Source organism: Osmerus eperlanus, chromosome 18 (assembly GCF_963692335.1).
Source record: "Osmerus eperlanus chromosome 18, fOsmEpe2.1, whole genome shotgun sequence".
NCBI lineage: Eukaryota > Metazoa > Chordata > Actinopteri > Osmeriformes > Osmeridae > Osmerus > Osmerus eperlanus.
In genome coordinates this window covers 14995901-15016830 of record NC_085035.1, presented here as the reverse complement: position 1 = coordinate 15016830, position 20930 = coordinate 14995901, and the positions used below count along the sequence as shown (strand labels likewise).

The window sequence follows — 20930 nt, the reverse complement described above, 5'->3', positions numbered from 1 at the left end:
TTCATGAACAGATTGACAAAGTTTAGGCTGTGGCAATGAAGTTAAGGTTAGTAGTTAGATAGACTTTTGATTTAAGTAAGGGGAGTGCCGAACATGTTCTGTCGCCGTTTGACTTCCTACAGCTGTGTAGATGTTTTTGTAGTGTCTCGCGTAGGCTACAGCCTTGCAGTGAGCAACACTGGTTTGAAACCACAGGTAATGATAATTTCACCCACAAATCGTTTACTTGTAATGTAATGTCATAATAAATCCTACAACGAAAATGTATTTGTGAGGAATGTTTATTTTAACGATTGAAAACAGATGCATCATAGACCACTGTAGTATGTGTTGCCCGGGCAACAGAGGCTAATGTCATGATGCTAATACTTCAGTGACATAGTAGACTACTGTTTCCGAAAGTAGATGTACTTCCTTAATAAAATCTGCTTATATTGTACATTACACGTCACAATTGTGTGTCATATCACAAAGTAAAATTAGTAAATAGTTATCACCCTGACCTCTTTGCTTGTGGCGTTTCTGCAGCTGCCTTGCAGTAAAGCAGTTAGCTTAGCTATCTCCCAGAAGTTAACGAGCTGCTAAACTAATGTTCTGCTAGAGGTAGTCACGCGAGTTTTCGTGACGTTAGTGACGTAAGTAGCGTCATTGACTGTGGCTAGCAAGTTAGCCACCGTTAGCTTCACGTTTCGCCACAAAAACTTAATTTCCACTTAAACCATGCAACGGAACGTAAATCCCAATAGAAGCAACTCAATCGCTACCAAGACGAAACTTTTGACACCTAGGTTGTCTATGTAGGCCAAATATTGACTGAGTTTTAGGGGGGCAAAAAGAAATAAAAATAATAATAATATATATTTGAGAGAACAAAGGTTGTGCCCTTGCCGAAGGCAAAGCACACCCAATAATCATTTGCATGAATGTAGGCTACCACAACATTGGTAATTTGACTACAATATATGTGGAGGTTGAACAAATGTGAAGTACTTCAGAGATGACAGAGAATTTCAATTGTGATCTGAGAAATATAGGTATCAAAACCACTAAGAAGAACTGTTGTCACCATCTGCACCACATCTATAATTCCAGAAATCTATGTCTGCCACCGATTTTATCACGAGCACTATGCACTATCTATAGTTTAAGTAATCTGTATGTGTGTATGGTTCACTGACACCTTAACCACCGACTGCATCACAGGCACTATGCAATAGTTGAAAATAAATCCAACATGGCAATTCAAATTTGAATTTCTGTGCCTCTAAATATTGGGAGTCCTACTCAACTGTTAACCATAATCATTAGCTATAGGAATCTAGTCATGTTCAAAGTTATTTTGCCTACACACCATTCCTCTCCTGGTTACCTGTTTGAGTCTCTTTCTCTTGTCCTTAGCTGAGAGCCCTCGGTCAGCAACGAGTCCCTCCAGTAGGTCTTGCAGGGGCCCCTGGGAGCCTGAGACCCTCTGTTCCTCAAACTCCGCCCTGCTGATTTGCCTACAGTAGGCTGGGGACACCATGGAGGAGTCTGCGTCCGCACCAAGGTACTTTATCTGAGGTTAGAAAAACATGGGAGGATTTCAGGAAAAAAATACAGACGGCTGTGTCTCCAGGCATTTGCAACAGTTTGCAATTCTACAGGTTATTGCAAAAGAATAAATCAACCTCCTTAGTTGAATAATCAAAAGTCATGGTCAAAATGATTGGCACCTTTGAATTTTAAGTCCAGAATATCTTAAGAAATAAATGCAAATGAAACAATTTTGGATAATCAGAATATTTTAATTAAATGTCCTTTTACTGACCACACAGTGAAATAAAAAATAGGGTTCCCACACCTTTTGACCAATAGATACAAGTTTTTTTTCCTTTATAATTCCCATGCTTTTTATGCATTTAAATGAGCGTAAAATATGGCATTAACACACACCCGGCCATCTAACACGTATGATTACACATGCATAAGGTTAGGCCAAAAATGGGTAAGTCTGACATAATTCGCCGCCAATTTTGCGATGGATTTTTTCAGCCATGTTGAGCTCGCACTATACACCTCACGAAGCACAGGGCTCCAGACTCAATTCACTTTTTTTTATAGCGATATTTGCCGTTGTCCTGTTTTCTCCCTTCCATTCCAAACCGTGACCAACAACAGTCTCCCTTCTTGGCAGAACACATTAGTTTATTGCACAAACTAGCACCCCCCCCCCCTGGGCATCCTGCTGCACAGGATTTACAGAACTGAACTAGCTCTGCATACATATTAGGCCAATAAAAACGGTCAACAACCCTGTCCCATGTTTTATTCTGGCCTAAATCAGAATCAGAATGGGTTTTATTCGCCATGAACGTTTGCACAGACAAGGAATTTGCTTTGGCAGGAAGGTGCAAACATTAAACATATAGGAATCTAAAATGTAAATATGAGGACTAACTATACTAAGGGTACATAACTAGCAAACTAAGGGTACATAACTAGCAATGGAATTAGATTAAAATAAACTATACAATAAAATATAAGTTGCAGTAATTTATAATATAAAAATACAAATATTATATGCCCTCCCCATGCACTAGCATGTGATATCTCCATAACTATAGCTCTGAGAGGACCTGGTAAAACCAGCTGCTCTCTCTCATCCCCATGGCGGTATAAGATTTCTACCTTTAGCTTAAACTTGGGGCCTGTAGCCTCCCCATGCTCATCTTCAGCCAACCCTGTGTAGAATGGTTTCAGGGACATATCTGCTCTTTGAGCTTTACCTATGTCTTGCCTTATTCAAATCCCTGTCAAACTCAGGGTTTGGATCCATTCATCCAAGTTTAGTATCCATAAACTTCTCTCCTGTTCTGGCTCCTTGTCTTGCATTTATTTGAGTCAGCAAAAGGTAACCCATTGATACGCAGATTTTCTATACATGTGTGAGGTTGTCTCTTGCTGTGGTCAAGAGGTCACGGAGCAGGCCTTGGACAAGACACATATAGATCAAGGAATGTGCTATGGTCAACTTAGGTTAAGTGCAAGATGCAGAGAATAGTACAAGCAATGATTGATGACCGCATCACCTGTGTGTAGTTTCTTCTGTGCATCAAGTTGTGGAATGAGTACCGTTTAAGGAGATGCTGTGGTGGTAACTATATTTGTACAGTCCAGCCATATATAAAGGACTTCTGAGAGACATGTTTTCTCACTCATGCTAGCCACTCTGTTGTGGATTGGTGGCATGATCCGATGTCGAGCTAATAAAACCGAGTCAACCCTTTTTATAATTGTCGTGACTCTTTCCGGCCTGCCTGCTGAGAGATCTCATCCTTACACCCATGTCCCATGAACTATCCCTGTCTTGTGTTTTCGTCTGTAAGCAGGTGACTGCTACGTTGCAACTCTGCTCCTGATCTACAAGTGTTGCTAGCCCTGGAATATCCTTCCCCAAGACTACTGGGTATGGTAGCTTCTCTGCCACTGCGATCAAATATGAAACGTTATCCACCTCCAGGTAAACCTCTGCAGTAGGGTAGGGTACCTCATCCCCATGTACACAATGGATGAACACCTCCCCATTTAACAGTGCGTTACGTCTGGCCACCAGGTCTGCCCTTACAATAGTCGCTCTGGATAAGAGTGTCTGCTAAATGACTAAATGTAATAGTTTTGCTACTTCCCGTATCCACCAGAGCTTGAGCCCCATCCACCCGTACATCTATTAGGGACTCCCATTGATCTAGAGTGGCTCCCCCCTTATTGGTCTTTGGGATAAACACAACCTGTGCATTCTTTGGCTTTCTGCGGGGACACGAGTTTCATATGCCCTGCCTGACCACAGTCATAACACACAACTTCCTTTGGACTAACACCGAAGGTTCTAGGGCTTTTGTTACTATGACCACTATCCCGACCACCCTCAGACTTACCTGGCCATGCAGCGTGGCTCTCCTTCCCCCCGGCCATCTGGTAAGGTCTTAAGTCTCTGTGTGGAGCAATTAAAGACTCGGCCAGCACCAATGCCTCTTTTGCCGACTTGAGGTTTTGTTCTTTAATCCAGAGCTTTACGTCGCTGTTCACCATCCTCGGGAACTGCTCCAGGACCAGCATGTCGCCAATCTCTTCTGCTGTATGGGCCTGTGGACACACCCATTTCTCATACAGCTCCCGCAGTCTGGTGAAAAGTAATTTGCATGACTCATCCGGTTATATTTGTGTGGATTGAAATCGCTGCTGGTAGGTCTCTGGATGGATCTCGAACTTCTCCAGGATCACCTCTTTGATTTTTTCATAGTCCATTGAGTCAGTAAAGTCCATTGCGATATATGCTGCTCTTGCTTTGCCGGTGAGTAGTGACATCAGATTAAGTGCCCACTCTGTCTTCGGACACAGACTTGCTGTTGCAATGCGCTCAAATGTCAATAGGAAATGCTCTATATCTTCATCCTGAGTGTACTGTTGCATTTTGGGTCTTCTCCAACCCGTGAATTGCACTGGCATCCTTACTGGCCACTCTGGAGCCGCTGTCAATGAGCCTGGAGCTGCCGTTGTCCCTTGGCTCCTCCTGAGCACTCCTCTCTCTTGCCGCACTTCCTCTTGGAGCACATTGAAGTGGTGCACCATGCCTTTCCACAACTGCTCTTGGCAATTCTAACCAACCTGGCATTGTATTTGTCAAACGCATTCTGGTAGATTCATTTTCGCACACATGCATGGCTTTCAGGTGGTGAAAAAGATTGCTAGTGTTTCCACCTTTGGCTAGTACAATTCGACAACACAACTTACAGAGTAGGCTACTGTTTGTTGGGCGATGTCGGATAACTTGAAACCAAACCATTTCCAAATGACAGAAGAGGCTCCATTTTTTTACCAATTCTTCTTCGTCCGGCAAATCAACCCCACTGGCATTATTTTCAGACATCATTAACGCTTTCCAACAAAAGCAGTTTACTCATATGAATGTTTGCTTCCTCTGGAGTTGCGCTAGCTTGTTTGTTTACTTTTATTGGCTGGCACAATGCGTGCAGCGTCCATGCTGCATGTTATTTTTGTAAAAGATATAAATTTGAACTAGCCCCTAGGCAGCAACACTTGACTCATATTTTATACCAAACAGAAAACCTTTACTTAAATTTTATTAATATATCGTGATATCCAGGATATGGCAAAATCCATATCATGGCACAACGCAATACCGGTATTCGTGTTCATACCGGTATACCGCCCACCCCTATCTTCAAGGATTTGCTGCTTCTTTGGCATCTTTCAGTCTGACCTGAGCACGCTAGTAGTTTTCGCTACCACCAAATGTGAAGGAGTGTGCCCGAGCGGTTGTTTCGGTCAGAGTTGAAGAATGCACGCAGGCACACCAGTATTTCCATGAAACGAAATAGGCTTTAATTTTAATCTTAATTACTCCCGTAGGACTTGCTCACGCCAACCACTCTCCCAACTGAGCTGTGCGGCACATCTTTATTCACCTGGGCGATACCATATGACGTGCATCACAATCAATTAACATGCTCACCCGGTTTTCCCCCTTTAACACCATATTGACATGACACATTTCACACATACATTATGTCTTTATCAAGCAATGTCATAAAATCACTTCATACATTAGTTCATTAAAACCAGAGCTTTCCGCCCCCGGTGCACGAAATACACATTCCCTCCCCCTGCCCCGCACACCCCCTGCCCCGCACACCCCCTGCCCCGCACACCCCCTGCCCCTCACACCCCCTGCCCCGCACACCCCCTGCCCCTCACACCCCCTGCCCCGCACACCCCCTGCCCCGCACACCCCCTGCCCCGCACACCCCCTGCCCCGCACACCCCCTGCCCCTCACATCCCCTGCCCCGCACATTCCCTGCCCCGCACATTCCCTCCCCCTGCCCCGCACATTCCCTGCCCCGCACATTCCCTGCCCCGCACATTCCCTGCCCCGCACATTCCCTGCCCCGCACAATGGGTTACTCCCACCTTACTGGCAGACAAGGCAACAGGGAAGGACACCGCTACACCTGTTGAGACTGTTCAGTTTTTGTATCAGAAAATAAGCAGTTTCTCCAATGGCAAGCATTGTCAGATTTAGTTGAAGTTCAAACAGCTGTAATATTCAGTCAGGCTTTGCCGGATGTTGAAAAAGGTGATGCACCACCTATTGTTGAGGACATGCTGTATTGCACAAAAACACAAACTAGGCCATTGATGTAAATGTTAAAAGATAAACGCTCCCTTACTTCTATAATTATCTTCTTATCTCCTTCTTCAAACACGTCATTACTCAATCGCAACATAGAGACCAAATTCAAATTTCAAGCCTATTAGCTAGATAAGCTACAGACCGTGACATAGCCTAGGCTACTGTGATATAGAAAAATTGTAGTCTAAATGTTACCGGCAATGTGTAAAACTTTGAATTTGTATAGAATACCTATAGACCTTTTTTGATGAACATTCTAGAATTTTCGTTTGTTAAGTCTGGCCCTTGAAAGCTTCAGGTTTCAGATGCACGAATGACTGTTTTGATGGAGTTTAGAAGCATAAGAAGTGAGCAAGTTACTGTGGTATTTTTTATTTATTTTTTTACAATGTCAATCCTGTTGCTGTGTTCGGCTATTCGTTGAGATTGGGGAAGAAAAAGTTGTCCACAGGTGCGAGGTGCCATAACTTGTCATGGAAGGGAATTTCAAATTATGCCTAGCATCAGTGGCGATGTGTGTAGAGACTTGTTGCTCTTGTGGTTAGTGGTAACTGATTTAAAATATTTGTACTCGCTGTGATATTGTTTTTATTATTGTTGCTTGTTTTTTCCACAGGTACAGTTGCACTTATAGCGGTTCATGTTGTTTAATTGTAACTTGTTTAACTACATGCTCTTATGGTTCTTCCCTTTGGCACTTACTTTGGTTGTTCACAATGTGTGCTTCATGTTTTGGCTACTCGCAATGTTTTTGTGGCTATCTTGTTGTTATGATCAGTGACCTATGCACTTTGTAAAGCTCTCTCTTGGAAGTCGCTTTGGATAAAAGCGTCTGCTAAATGAATAAATGTAAATATCCTAGCTTAGGTTACTGAAATGAATTTACACAACAGGCAAGGGATCCACCTGAACAATAAATATACTAGCTAACTCGGTTGTGAATCTGACACTACCATGCGTACACTACAAGTAACTAGCTACTGTGGTGAACCTGGCTTGTTTTGCAGTGGTTTACACAGTCTCGCTAAACAGATGATCGGAGTGTTGTGATGGGCTCAAATAAACACTCATTGCTATGTTTTACAACTGGAGGATTGACCAGAAGACTAGAAACCGTTCTGTCAGAATAAAATAATAAATAAAAGAAAACATGCATCTGACTGGTTTTGAACCTAAGACCATACGCTTAGCAGCAAAACTTATCATCCAATTGAACCATTCCCAGACCTGGGGCCTCATGTATAAAAGACTGCGCAGCTTTCATGCCAAAAGATGGAGTACGGCCAAAACTTGTACCAAAGCCAAAGTACCTACGCACAGAAATATTTGCATGCATAAAACCGTTCGTACGCCAGGTCCTGCGCAACTTTCCTTTAGAAATCACAATCAACGTGAGATAACCGCACGTGAACGAGCCACTGACCCCGCCTTGCCTCCTCCCATAAATGAATATGCAGATGGACTATAAATGCGCTCCTGAGGTCATTTCTTTTTCTGAATTAAAATGTCTAAACACTCAAAAAACTAAAATTTCACAGACTGTGAGATAGAGGTTCTAACAACCGAGGTGGAGGCGAGAAAATGTATCCTGTTTGGCGGCCTGTCATCAGATATGAGCAAAACTAATAGCAGACTCTTAACAAAAGAAAGTCGGCGGAGTAGAAAACTGTCAATGTGCCCTTTCTTGTTTAAACCTGTAGCACTTTGAGATTTAGCTAAATATAAAGTGCAGGGCACTACACTGCTACCAAAATGGTCGCATTTGCGACCTTTTGAAATGCCATTGCGACCGCAAATGTATCACTGATTATTTTTGTGCTTACCTTAGGTTTTAGCAATATGCCATGATTTATTATGAGCATTTATTAAAACAGTAATGTGCATTTTAAGAATACGTTTTAAAACGTGCTCTGAGCATTCAACAGACTTACTTACTGTAAGTCGCTCTGGATAAGAGTGTCTGCTAAATGACTAAATGTAAGTTGGCTTCAGCCCCGCGACCCCCACCCGGAATGGTGTAGCCTAATTGATAAAAATAAAGGCTCTAGTCTGTAGTACTTATACATCAAACTTTCTATATATATTCCTATTTACTTTGTCTAGGAGTTTACTGAGGGGTTTGTTTATAAATATTTCATAGCCTGATTTATCGGGAATTTTATTTTAAAAAGTGGCGAAAATCGCTTTTTTATGAGTGTTGACAGTATTTTCTGATTTCTGAAGTGATAAAAAGAGATATCTTGTTCTGGCCCTTGTGGTTGGTTTGAGTTCATATTTTTAGTTAATTCCATTTAGCCAATAGGTGGTGCTGTTTCTGATAAGGTCTGTTGTTTGCTTAAGTTTCTACAACCTGTAAAGAAGGATCCTGGTTAGCACAAAAATAGTGACACCCACTCTGTGAAGCTGCAGATCAGAGTTATCAAACTATCCTTCTTGCAATTATTTTGTAGAAGCATTGTCTGTAAGTAGAATCAATAAGAACATACTTACCTTTCAATTCATGATTACATTTTATATGGATAATCGTTTATGTGATAGATGTACGTATTTTCTTGATTGTTGCATGCTTGGAGATATCTGTCCTATGTAACTGATCTTGCCATGTTTGGGGAATTGTTTTGTATACGGCAGAATATTTCAGAGTTTCTGAAAATACATGCTGTGCTATTATTGAGAATTAAGCTTAGTATTCAGCATACTCATGGTGGTTTTCCTTATTTATTTCAGTTTTACTCATTTCCTAACGCTGTACCTACAAACTGGTGACAATAAATCATCATTCAATTCTACGGTGACTGGAAAGAGTTTATCTATCCGTTAAGCTTAAGAAGGGGACTCTTTTGCCAGGGCAGAATAGTAAAAAGACACTCAACGGTGATTGCAACCTCAGGTGGACAAGATATCCAATCTGCTCTACTCCTCTGTACACATCCGAGCAAGATGTCAGCTTCAGAACATAGGAGCCTTGTAACCAGGTCAGAGTGCTCATGTTCATCCAAGTCATCAAGACGCTCCAGCAAATCTGCAGCAAGCTTGGCTGCATTAGAAGCTTGTGCTAAGGCTGGAGCAGCATTAGCAAGAGCATCATATACACAGAGAGTAATAGAAGTGAAAGTGAAGAAGGCCCAGCTTAAAGTGGAGGAGACCCGCCTTGAAGCCACATTAGAGGCTATTCAGCAGGAGAAAGAGGCGGAGGCCGCCTTAGCTGAGGCTAATGTCTTTGAGACAGCGTTGGATAAAACTGATACGGCACAGCTGCCTGGGGTCGAAGGCAACAAACAAGGCTTATCCCGCCATTGTCTCGAGAGGACTGAAAAGTATATACAAGACCAGCAAACCTATGCGAACCACCATCAGTCATCAGCAAACAAGGAAGTATCACATCCAGAACCGCTTCCCCCAGTTGACTACCTCCAGCTGCACGACTCCTTTCCTTTCCACAACAAGCTGGTCCAGAGCTCTCAACCACGACTGCATCGTCTCTCTCACGTCCCCACTCATACTGGAGCACCAGCCACCTCAAGACACCCAACAACTCATCTTATCAGAGAGCAAGTGGGGAACGTGCCTAACCACACCTACAAGCTCCACACCTCATAGTCTCCCAGGCGCTACGCAGTTGACGACGGCCAGCCACATGGTGTAGAACGTCATGAGCCTGGTAGGACCCATTCTGATCGTGCCAATGTCGCAGATCTGGCGAAGTTCCTAGCACGCCGCGACCTCCTCACAGCTGGACTCACCAAGTTCAACGACAAGCCAGAGAACTATTGGGCATGGAAGTCAACATTCTCCAACGCCGTTGAAGGCCTCGACCTAAAGCCCAGCGAGGAACTTGACCTACTAATCAAGTGGCTTGGGCCAGAGTCAGCTGAGCATGTGAGAAGAATGACGTCCGTCCATGTCAATCATCCCGCTGCAGCCCTCAGTGTGGTCTGGCAACGGCTAGAGGAGTGCTATGGGACTGCTGAAGCTACGGAGACAGCCATCTTCAACAAGCTTGAACGCTTCCCGAAGATCTCCAATAAAGACCCCCAACGTCTGAGAGAGCTGGGCAATCTTCTCCTTGAGTTAGAGGCAGCCAAAGATGAAGGTTACTTACCCGGCCTGTCCTACCTGGACACTACAAAGGGCATCAAGCCTATTCTGGAGAAGCTCCCCTTCAGCTTGCAGGAGAAGTGGATGTCACAGGGAACCAGATACAAAGAGGAGCATGGTGTCAGCTTCCCACCCTTCTCGTTCTTCTCCCGTTTAATCCGTGCAGAAGCTAAAATGAGGAACGACCCAAGCTTCATCACTTCTACTTCCAGCTCAGCACTTCCTAAAGGAGAGACATTCTCAATGAGAACGTCGAGAGCTATCACAGTGCACAAGACAGAAGTGGATAATGCCATCCAGAAAGATGAATCCAAGAAGAAGGAAGACCCTAACAAACAATGCCCTATCCACAAAAAGCCGCACCTCCTGCGAAAGTGTAGAGGCTTTAGGGAGAAACCTCTGGAGGAGAGAAAAACCTTCCTTAGAGAGAACTATATATGCTTTAGGTGTGTCTCCTCAACAGCACACCAGGCGAAGAACTGTAAAATGGTCATCCAGTGCTCCGAGTGTGAAAGCGACAAGCATATTGCTGCTCTCCACGCCGGTCCCGCTCCTTGGTCTCACAAAGATGGCATCAGCTCCTATACACTGCATGGCGGGGAGGAAGACGAGTCTCCCTCCTCTCCAGTTGCCACATCCACCTGTACTGAGGTCTGTGGAGATAGTTCCCAGAGGAAGTCTTGCTCCAAGATCTGTCTCGTTAACGTTTACCCAGAAGGTCATCCTGAGAAGAACATGAGAACATACGCTATTCTGGATGACCAAAGCAACAAGTCTTTAGCTAGGTCAGCCTTCTTCAAAATATTCAACGTAGCCAACGACGCCTCACCCTACACCCTTAAGACGTGCGCAGGTATCTCAGAGACTATAGGCCGGCGAGCAAGAGTCTTCATTGTGGAATCAGCTGGTGAAAAGACCTGTTTACCTCTTCCCACGCATATTGAGTGCAACGAGCTCCCAGACAATAGGACGAAATTCCTACACCAGATGTTACCAGGTACCAACCTCACCTCAAGTTCTTAGTCACCAAGATACCTCCTCTGAACCCCCAGGCAGAGATCCTGCTACTTCTAGGGAGAGACATCATCCAGGTGCACAAGGTGCTTGAGCAGCGCAACGGGCCCCTGCGCGCTCCCTTCGCACAGCGCCTAGCCCTCGGCTGGGTAATAGTGGGAGATGTCTGTCTCGGAGGAGCACACAAGCCTTCACCAGTTAACGCCTTCAAGACAAACATTCTGGAGAACGGACGCCCCAGCTTCATGAGCACTTGTCTCAGCAGCTTCCATGTTAAGGAGAACTTCAGCCACACCCACCAGCCTCAAAGTTCTAGCACCATGTCCCTAAAGCAGAGATGCATGCCAGCCGACGCGGCAAGCCTCATGGGCGAGTCTGTCTTCTGCTACACAAAGGATGATGACAAACCAGCTCCCTCAATGGAGGATCTTGCCTTCCTGAAGATGATGGAAAAAGAGTTCCATCAGAATGCATCAAACAGCTGGGTTTCCCCGCTCCCTTTCCGTAGCCCACGGAAACGTCTCCCCAATAACCGTGACCAGGCCAGCAATCGCCTCTCCTCACTCACGCAGGGTCGGACTGGGACCGAAAAACAGCCCGGGACATTATGTACTTTGATTTTGTAATCGGTGGCAGGATCTGGTGAAGTCTCATCCATTGAGATCTCACCCTGCTTGTTTTTCTTCTTCTTCCTGATGCGTTTTTCAGGGAGAGAATCATGGACCTCAGCCTCAGAGTCAGCCTGTTTTTGAAGCTCTGCATTGGCCCACTCCACAAAACTGTCAGCCGCTTGCTTTACACCCTCAAAGTTCCTGTCACACTCCTTCAGGTCTTTGGTACCTAGAACCAGCCGATGGGCAGTTAGGATGTCCATGCCATTGGTTTGCAGGTACTTAGAGAGTGGTGTTGTCAGCTGAAATATTCTCAGAAAAACCTGGGCAGTGAGAATGGTCTCGTACTTGAGCAGACACTCTGTAAACCCTTTTGCTTTAACTCGCACAGTGGGCTTAACTGCTGTGTCATTCCCAATCTTCTCTAGAGTTAAAATTAGGTCTACAAACAATGCATTCCCTGCATTCCCAAATGACCCAAAAACTTTTTTCAGGGCCACATCTTTCCACAAAAACTCAGACAAATAAGAGTGGTATTCGACTCCAGCGCCCAGCACCATGGGGTATCTCTGAATGACGTTCTGCTTACTAGTCCCAATATGAACCACAGCCTGCTTGGGGTATTGCTGCGGTTCAGAAAGGAACCAGTAGCTGTGACAGCACATGTGCAGCAGATGTTCCATTGCTTCGTTGTCCGTGAAGACCATCGGAATTACCTGCGATTCCTTTGGTACCGCAACAACAACCTGGATGATGAAGTCGTGGAGTACAGGATGCAGGTCCACGTTTTTGGAAATAGCCCGTCTCCAGCAGTGGCCATGTATGGCCTCAAGAGAGCTGCCTTAGAGGGCGAGAGGGATTACCCTCCCCACAGAGAAGGAAGCCATTACTCTTCTTCAGAACACTCAAGAGATGTTGGCCCTCTCCAACTTGCGCCTGCACAAGATCGCCTCTAACAAGGCACAGGTCATGAGAGCCTTTCCTCCAGACGACCTAGCTAAGGGGCTGAAGGATCTGGATCTGAGTGTCGACTTCCCTCCCATGCAGAGAAGTCTCTGGGTGAGCTGGGACATCGCAGAGGACGTCTTCACATTTCAGGTGTCTTCAGCAGAGAAACCATATACTAGACGTGGAGTCTTGTCGACGATCAACAGCCTCTTTGACCCGCTTGGATTTGCCGCCCCAGTAAGCATTCGAGGAAGGTCTCTACTCAGAGAGCTCACCATGGGGGCTTGTGACTGGGATGTCCCTCTCCCACAAGAGAACCTCAAGTAATGGAAGATGTGGAGAGACTCACTGAAGGAGCTTAAGCAGGTCAAGATCTATCGCACATACACCTCTACCTCTCTCAGCCAAGCACACAAAAAAGAGATGTGCGTCTTCTGTGATGCATCTACGAACGCCATCGCAGCAGTAGCTTACCTGAAGACAACTGATGCCAGTGGGAACGTGGATGTTGGCTTCATTTTCGGTAAGGCTAAGCTCGCTCCACGTCCTGAGATCACCGTTCCAAGACTCAAGCTGTGCGCTGCTGTTCTAGCTGTGGAAATAGCAGAAGCAATCGTCGATGAGATTGACATCCAACTCTATGTTGTCACATTCTACTCTGATAGTAAAGTGGTCCTGGATTACATTCACAACAACCTCAGACGATTCTACGTGTATGTGAATATTAGGGTGCAACGTATCAGGAGATCTACCAGCCCAGAGCAGTGGAAGCACGTTCCTACTGATCAAAACCCTGCTGATCATGGCTCAAGATCGGTCCCAGCAAGCAGCCTTACTCATAGCACATGGTTGACAGGACCAGCTTTCTTGTTCAGGTCAGCAGAGCCAGGAACCCTTCGCACACCTTTCGACTTGGTTGATCCTGGATCTGACTTCGAGATCCGTCCCCAAGTTTCTTGTCACACCACCAATGTCTCCAACAACAAGTTAGACCCCAAACGCTTCGAGAGGTTCTCAAGCTGGCCAGCCCTGACACACGCAACAGCAAGGCTTGTGCATGTTGCTCAGTCCTTCAAGGTAGGCAGTAGCTGCAAAGGATGGCACATCTGCAAAAAACCCTGCTCCAGCGAAGTCCTGGAACAAGCCAAGAATGTCATAATCCGCAGTTCGCAACACGATGCCTTTCAAGAGGAAATGGAATGCATCAGAGAAGGGAAATCCATTCCTAAGCGGAGCCCACTCTTTAGTCTGTGCCCCTGCATTGATGATTCAGGCCTACTGAGGATTGGAGGACGCCTGTCCCAAGCAAGCCTGGGTAGAAACAAAATCTACCCTCTCATCCTACGTGGACGGAGCCACATCGCGACTCTACTCATCCGTCACCACCACGAGCAGGTCCACCATCAAGGGCGCCACTTTCCGGAGGGTACCTTGAGAGCAGCTGGTCTGTGGGTCGTCGGTGGAAAACGGCGCGTCAGCAGCATACTCGATCATTGTGACATCTGCCGAAGACTACGTGGGAGGATGGAGACTCAGAAGATGTCTGACTTACCTGTGGATCGCCTCAGCACTGACCCTCCCTTCTCTTTTGTCTTTTGTTTTGTTTAGATGTATTTGGGCCATGGATGGTAACAGCACGTCGCACCAGAGGTGGACTAGCAAGCAGTAAGCGCTGGGCTGTGATGTTCACATGTATGAGAACCAGGGCTATACACATCGAAGTCATTGAGTCGATGGATTCCTAAAGCTTCATAAATGCTCTGCGACGGTTCTTTTCCATCAGAGGACCAGCCAAACAAATCAGGTCCGACTGTGGTACCAACTTTATTGGGGCTTGCAAAGAGCTGAAGATGGAGGCTGTTCAGAGCAATAAGGAGGTCCAAGAGTACCTGAACCACAAAGGGTGTACTTGGGTCTTCAACCCACCACACTCATCTCATATGGGAGGCAGCTGAGAGAGAATGATTGGCATCACCAGGCGCAACCTGGATTCCATGATGCTGAAGGTGGGCTCATCCAAGCTTACTCACAAAGTCCTGACTACGTTCATGGCGGAAGTCTCAGCCATCGTGAATGCTCGTCCATTTGTTCCTGTGTCAACGGATCCGGACTCCCCCTTCATTTTGACGCCAGCGACACTCCTCGCCCAAAAGGTTGCTGTAGTTCTTCCTCCCCAAGGTGAATTCGACGATAAAGACCTCTTCAGACGGCAGTGGAGGCAGGTTCAAAGCCTTGCCAACACCTTCTGGCACCGCTGGAGAAAGGAGTATCTTCCTACCCTGCAGAGCCGTAGGAAGTGGCAGGAGGAGAAGCCCAACCTCAAGGAGGGAGACATTGTGATGCTGAAAGACAGTCAAGTGAAAAGGAACGACTGGCCCCTGGCAGAGATGGGAAAGTGAGAAAGGTTGAAGTCAAGACCGCAAGAGAGGGGTCATGCAAGATCTTTCTGCGTCCAGTTTTGGAGACTGTCCTACTCCGCTCTACAGAGACTGATAAGTGACTGAGTTATGGTGCTAATGTTGGCATCTTTACAGATACCAGACGGGGAGTGTTCTGGCCCCTGTGGTTGGTTTGAGTTCATATTTTTAGTTAATTCTATTTAGCCAATAGATGGCGCTGTTTCTGATATGGTCTGTTTGCTTAAGTTTCTATAACCTGTAAAGAAGGATCCTGGTTAGCACAAAAATGGTGACACCCACTCTGTGAAGCTGCAGATCAGAGTTATCAAACTCTATCCTTCTTGCAATTATTTTGTAGAAGCATTGTCTGTAAGTAGAGTCAATAAGAACATACTTACCTTTCAATTCATGATTACATTTTATATGGATAATCGTTTATGTGATAGATTTACGTATTTTCTTGATTGTTGCATGCTTGGAGATATCTGTCCTATGTAACTGATCTTGCCATGTTTGGGGAATTGTTTTGTATAAGGCAGAATATTTCAGAGTTTCTGAAAATACATGCTGTGCTATTATTGAGAATTAAGCTTAGTATTCAGCATACTCATGGTGGTTTTCCTTATTTATTTCAGTTTTACTCATTTCCTAACCATCCATCATCTTCCGCTTATCCAGGGGTCGGGTCGCGGGGGCAGCAACCTAAGCAGGGAGGCCCAGACTTCCCTCTACCCAGCCACTTCCACCAGCTCTTCCTGGGGGACCCCGAGGCGTTCCCAGGCCAGCCGAGAGACATAGTCCCTCCAGCGTGTCCTGGGTCTTCCCCGGGGCCTCTTCCCAGTGGGACGTACCCAGAACACCTCACCAGGGAGGCGTCCAGGAGGCATCCTTATCAGATGCCCGAGCCACCTCAACTGGCCCCTCTCGACCCCCGAGCCCGGACACCCTGCGGAGAAAACTAATTTCGGCCGCTTGTATTTGCGATCTCGTTCTTTCGGTCACTACCCACAGTTCGTGACCATGGGTGAGGGTAGGAACGTAGATCAACTGGTAAATAGAGAGCTTCGCCTTTCGACTCAGCTCCTTCTTCACCACGACGGACCGATGCAGAGCCCGCATCACTGCGGACGCCGCACCGATCCGCCTGTCGATCTCACGCTCCATCCTTCCCTCACTCGTGAACAAGACCCCGAGATACTTGAACTCCTCCGCTTGGGACAAGATCTCCTCCCCGACCCGGAGATTGCACTCCACCCTTTTCCGGTCGATAACCATTTCCTAACGCTGTACCTACAAACTGGTGACAATAAATCATCATTCAATTCTACGGTGACTGGAAAGAGTTTATCTAACCGTTAAGCTTAAGAAGGGGACTCTTTTGCAAGGGCAGAATATATCCTCTGTAAAAAAACGTTATATTCAAAGTATCAACAAAAGGACACAAAAAGTTTTTACCTAGCTTTAACCAATAATCAGATTTCAGTTCTGGAAAAGTACGCATATTTAATTAAATTATGCCTCATTTGCATATAATTTGCATATCTCAATAAAATATTCAGAAAACTTGTAATGCAAAAAAACATTGTCTTAAGTAATCAACTGGGGAAGTTTAATGGTGATATCTTTTAAACATTTTACCCTATTAACCTCTGGTGTCTGGCCTTAAGATTTCAGGAGTCTGCCCATCTGTGCCCCAACCATAACATGTTGAAATTTAAAATAAATTCATTTTGAACTTCATAATGTAGGCCTACTGTATAATACTACTGTATTGCAGTAAATCTATCCCAATCAATGTTAAAGAAAACAAGAAGGCATGTGGTTTAAAAGATGCCAAGGTCCCATGGCATGCTATTTTTGGATGCTTTTATATAGGCCTTAGTGGTCCCCTAATACTGTATCTGAAGTCTCAGATACAGTTGTGCACACCCAATAAATTCCAAATTTGTAGGTCGCACATGCCCAAGGACACAACGTCATTTGTCACGGCCGGGAATAGAACCGGCAACATTCTGATTACTAGCCCGATTCCCTAACCGCTCACAGCCACCTGACTCCCTCATTTCTGTGTCTGTAGCTTTAAATGCTATGAGGAGGAGAGAGGCGGGGCTAACTGCCATTGCAAGCCATGATGTCTCGAGGGAAAAACAATATCGCGCTCGGACGGTCGTAGCTCATTTTCTCATTGATGGGCCAAATTCTCTGTGCGGGCAAACCAGAGAAAGGGGGGGTAACCTTTCCCCTTATGATGATATAAGGGTAAGATTTTTAGATCGGAGCATTTGAGCTTTAATTTTCTCAAAGGCGGAGAAAAATACCCAGGGCTTGGTTTACACCTATCGAAGTTTCTGCCACTGGGGGACCAAAGGCAGGCTAGGGGAACTGATGTTAATGTTGAATAACCTCATACAGTGAAGTTTTCATGTCATGGGACCTTTAGAGTGCACATCTGTATGCAATACAGGTTCATTATTGTTCATTATTATCCAGAGCGGCTTACTATAAATAATTTGTGCGACCAAATCATGTTTTGCGCCAGTAACTGAAAATGTTAGTAGCGCAAGTGCCACCAGTGGAAAAGGTTACTGAAGTGCATTACAAATAACATTATTATTATTATCATTATTATTACTACTAGGGCCGTAAATGCTGTGGGTTCGGAGAACCGGACCATGGCAGAAATTAAGAAAAAAAGGTCAGATGTTAAACTCGAAATTACGAAACGAGTGGTGTCGCATCGTAACAGCTTGGCAGATAGGGTTAGCGTAACATGCATTTCCTGAGGGATTTTGTTGTTCGTTTGACACTCAAGTTTAACATAAGTTAAATGAACCAAACGTATGTGTGTTACTTGTAATCCTACTTTTATTAGTTATTTTATTGTAGAATCTTGGTTTAGTAAATTTGGGTCATTATTTGACTTGCTATTTTTACTTTGTCTAGGTCAGAGTTGGCGAACTCTGATAGCGTACAAGAACTCTGGTTGCGTGAAGTATTTAAACAAATATGTAAAACAATCTGTATTCTTGATCTGAGGCAAAGGATCTGTTAACAGAGAATACGGCCCATACTCTTGACCTGGGGAAAGGATCTGTTAACAGAGTGTATGGTTTTATATATACAGACCAGGGGTGAACCAAATGTATATGTTACTTTTAAGATGCATGTTTAAAGTTGTTTTCTCTCTTGAACAGAGATCTTATTCGGATTTTTATTTTTGTTTGAATTGTTTATCACTTGTATTATTGTTTTTATAGATTTTATGTAAAGCACCTTGAGCTACAATTCTTGTATGAAATGTGCTATATAAATAAAGTCTTACTTACTTACTTATTAAGTGGTGGGGAATTTAAACAGTTAATAGCATTTTCCATTTTGTTTTTGTTATTTTTATGTGAATCATCCACATTAATGATCAAACTTGTATTGTATGTTTTTTGAATAGTCAACGTCATAGACGTATGACAGTAGGCCTAACTGTAGTGGAAACTTTATTTTGTAATGTTGTGAGTTTCGGTACGTTTCAGTTAGAATTCGCCATGTTACAGAGCCAGACAAGACTTTGCGGACGGTCCGCACATTCTCACGTCTGCTCAAAAGTTTCTGTGATGGCCCGCACACTCACGTCAAGTTAATTTTTATCACACCGTGTGCGTGAAAACCAGCGTACTCAAGCTTTTCGTGCGTACGCAGCGTTTATACATGAGGCCCCTGGACTTTACTATGTTCAGTAACTGGATAATAAAATAAGACGTTTCTCCTATGGCAAGCATTGTCAGATTTGGTCCAAGCTAGAACAGCTGTAATTCTGTCACATTTTCACATATCAAGGTGAAACTTTGCACGGTACTTCAGGGGGGTGTCACCTTAAAGACTATTAGGTTTGAAAAACCATCATTCAAAATAACATTTGATTTAGTGACACAAACATATTGAGGCAATGTGGACATTTACATAAATACACCCCTTTCAGCCAGTTTTCCCAAATTATCACTGTACAGGAAAATCCATCATGGCGGACCTTATGGGTCCTTGAGGCTTTTTTGTTCGTCATGAAAACTGACGCATGTACACCAAGTTTCAGAAGAATTGGAGCAATGGGGTTGCAATGCCATCCCTTTGAAAAGTGGACATTTGGGCGTGGCCTGTGGCACCTCTTATGGTCTGATGTGGGCCACTTTTTGTGTGGGCGTTAGTAGTGGAACGGAGGAATCATAATAAGTATGCATGCTTATTTTAATTACCCAAATATGACTTGTACAATTTAAGTCTAAAAAACGCACCCATCTGCAACCGACGCAAGCACACCCCACAATTTCCCCAGAAAATGTACCCTCTCAAGTTCTATTTGCAGTCACAAACCTTCTGTATATTACCACTAGAGGGTGCTTGAGTGTTTAATTCAGGATTCATACTCATTTTGGCAAATGGAATTCCATGACTTTTCGACAAAATTCCATGCTGAATAACTTTCTATATATAATAATATGGCTTTGCATCCATCCCGGAATGCATTATGTAGTATGTGCAGACCACATTAGTTTGTAAGCTCTTTGTTGACATCTTTCTGCATGTTTTCTGAAGCGTGTTAAAAACTTTCCAATTGACATTTGGCCCATCCATTAAAAGTTGAAGGAGATTCTTAGTTCCAATCTCAGACAAGACTTCGCTCATTTTATTAATTATGTCGTCAGCAGGGGAATGTCCCATGAATTTTGAGCTAATGTATTTCGTTTTTACCTCTCCACCATCCCATATTCTGACATGCATGTCCATCTGTTTTCATTGTAAGTGCTTGTTCAAGCTCTCGTCAAAGAGCATTGTATATGCAATTTGTCTGGACACCTCTCGCACTGTGAGGGACTTAAAGTAATGTGTGAGTCCAAATGTACTGATATATGCACATTTTATTTCACCGCATTAAAATCTTGATGCTATTTGACTGTCTGGGAACATATTGGGAAATATGACCGATGTATCTTTGCATGACTTGTATGAATAATGAGAGTTCACTACCTTCAAAGTCCACAACACCTCGGCAGCTAGGACTTCATTCCTATTTACAGTGGCCAATATGGATGTTTGCTTGATTTGTAGTAGTATTCGTAGTGGGAACAGCGGTAGAAGGATTTGTAGTGGAATTCGTAGTGGGAATAGTGGCTGGTCCTGGGTTGAAGTAGCTGGGGATGAGAGTGTTGTTTGTCTCGGTCGCGACGCGGCATAGGTGTTTTTGCCTTTCATATGGCTAGTTAGCGCAGCCTTACCCATATTGGAAACGTCAAACTCTTTTCCACAAAATTAACATTTTGCTAGGGTTGGGTATCATTTGGATTTTTATGATTCCGAACCGGTACTTTTAAAACGATTCCTAAACGATTCTGATTCTTGAATAACTGAAAAATGGCATAAAAAAAGCTCTTTTTTAGATTTTTATTTATTTATTGAAAATTATTTAAATGTAACAATATATTAACAATTTAAAGTAGCTTACTTGAATATATAATAAGTAAACCTAAGTCACCTAACACACAACTACAATTATTTACTAATAAATAATAGTTACACTATTAACAAGTAACAACAAAATAAATGTTGAGTTGGTATACTAACTAAACCAGCTTCAAACTTGAGCAGTTCTTTTGTAGAAAAATGACCATATTTGCCTTCTC

At 44.2% G+C, this 20930-nt stretch overlaps 1 protein-coding gene across 2 annotated transcripts in view; it reads right to left on the bottom strand.

The window, feature by feature from the left end:
• Nucleotides 1–20930, bottom strand: part of depdc1b (DEP domain containing 1B) — a 63020-nt gene that overhangs the window by 7452 nt on the left and 34638 nt on the right. Inside the window, exon 10 of one of the 2 annotated variants that reach the window (XM_062484717.1) lies at nucleotides 1370–1555. In XM_062484717.1, coding sequence (XP_062340701.1) covers nucleotides 1370–1555 — 186 coding nt within the window. The remainder of the gene's footprint in view (nucleotides 1–1369; nucleotides 1556–20930) is intronic. The other variant, XM_062484718.1, reaches the window with a different exon arrangement.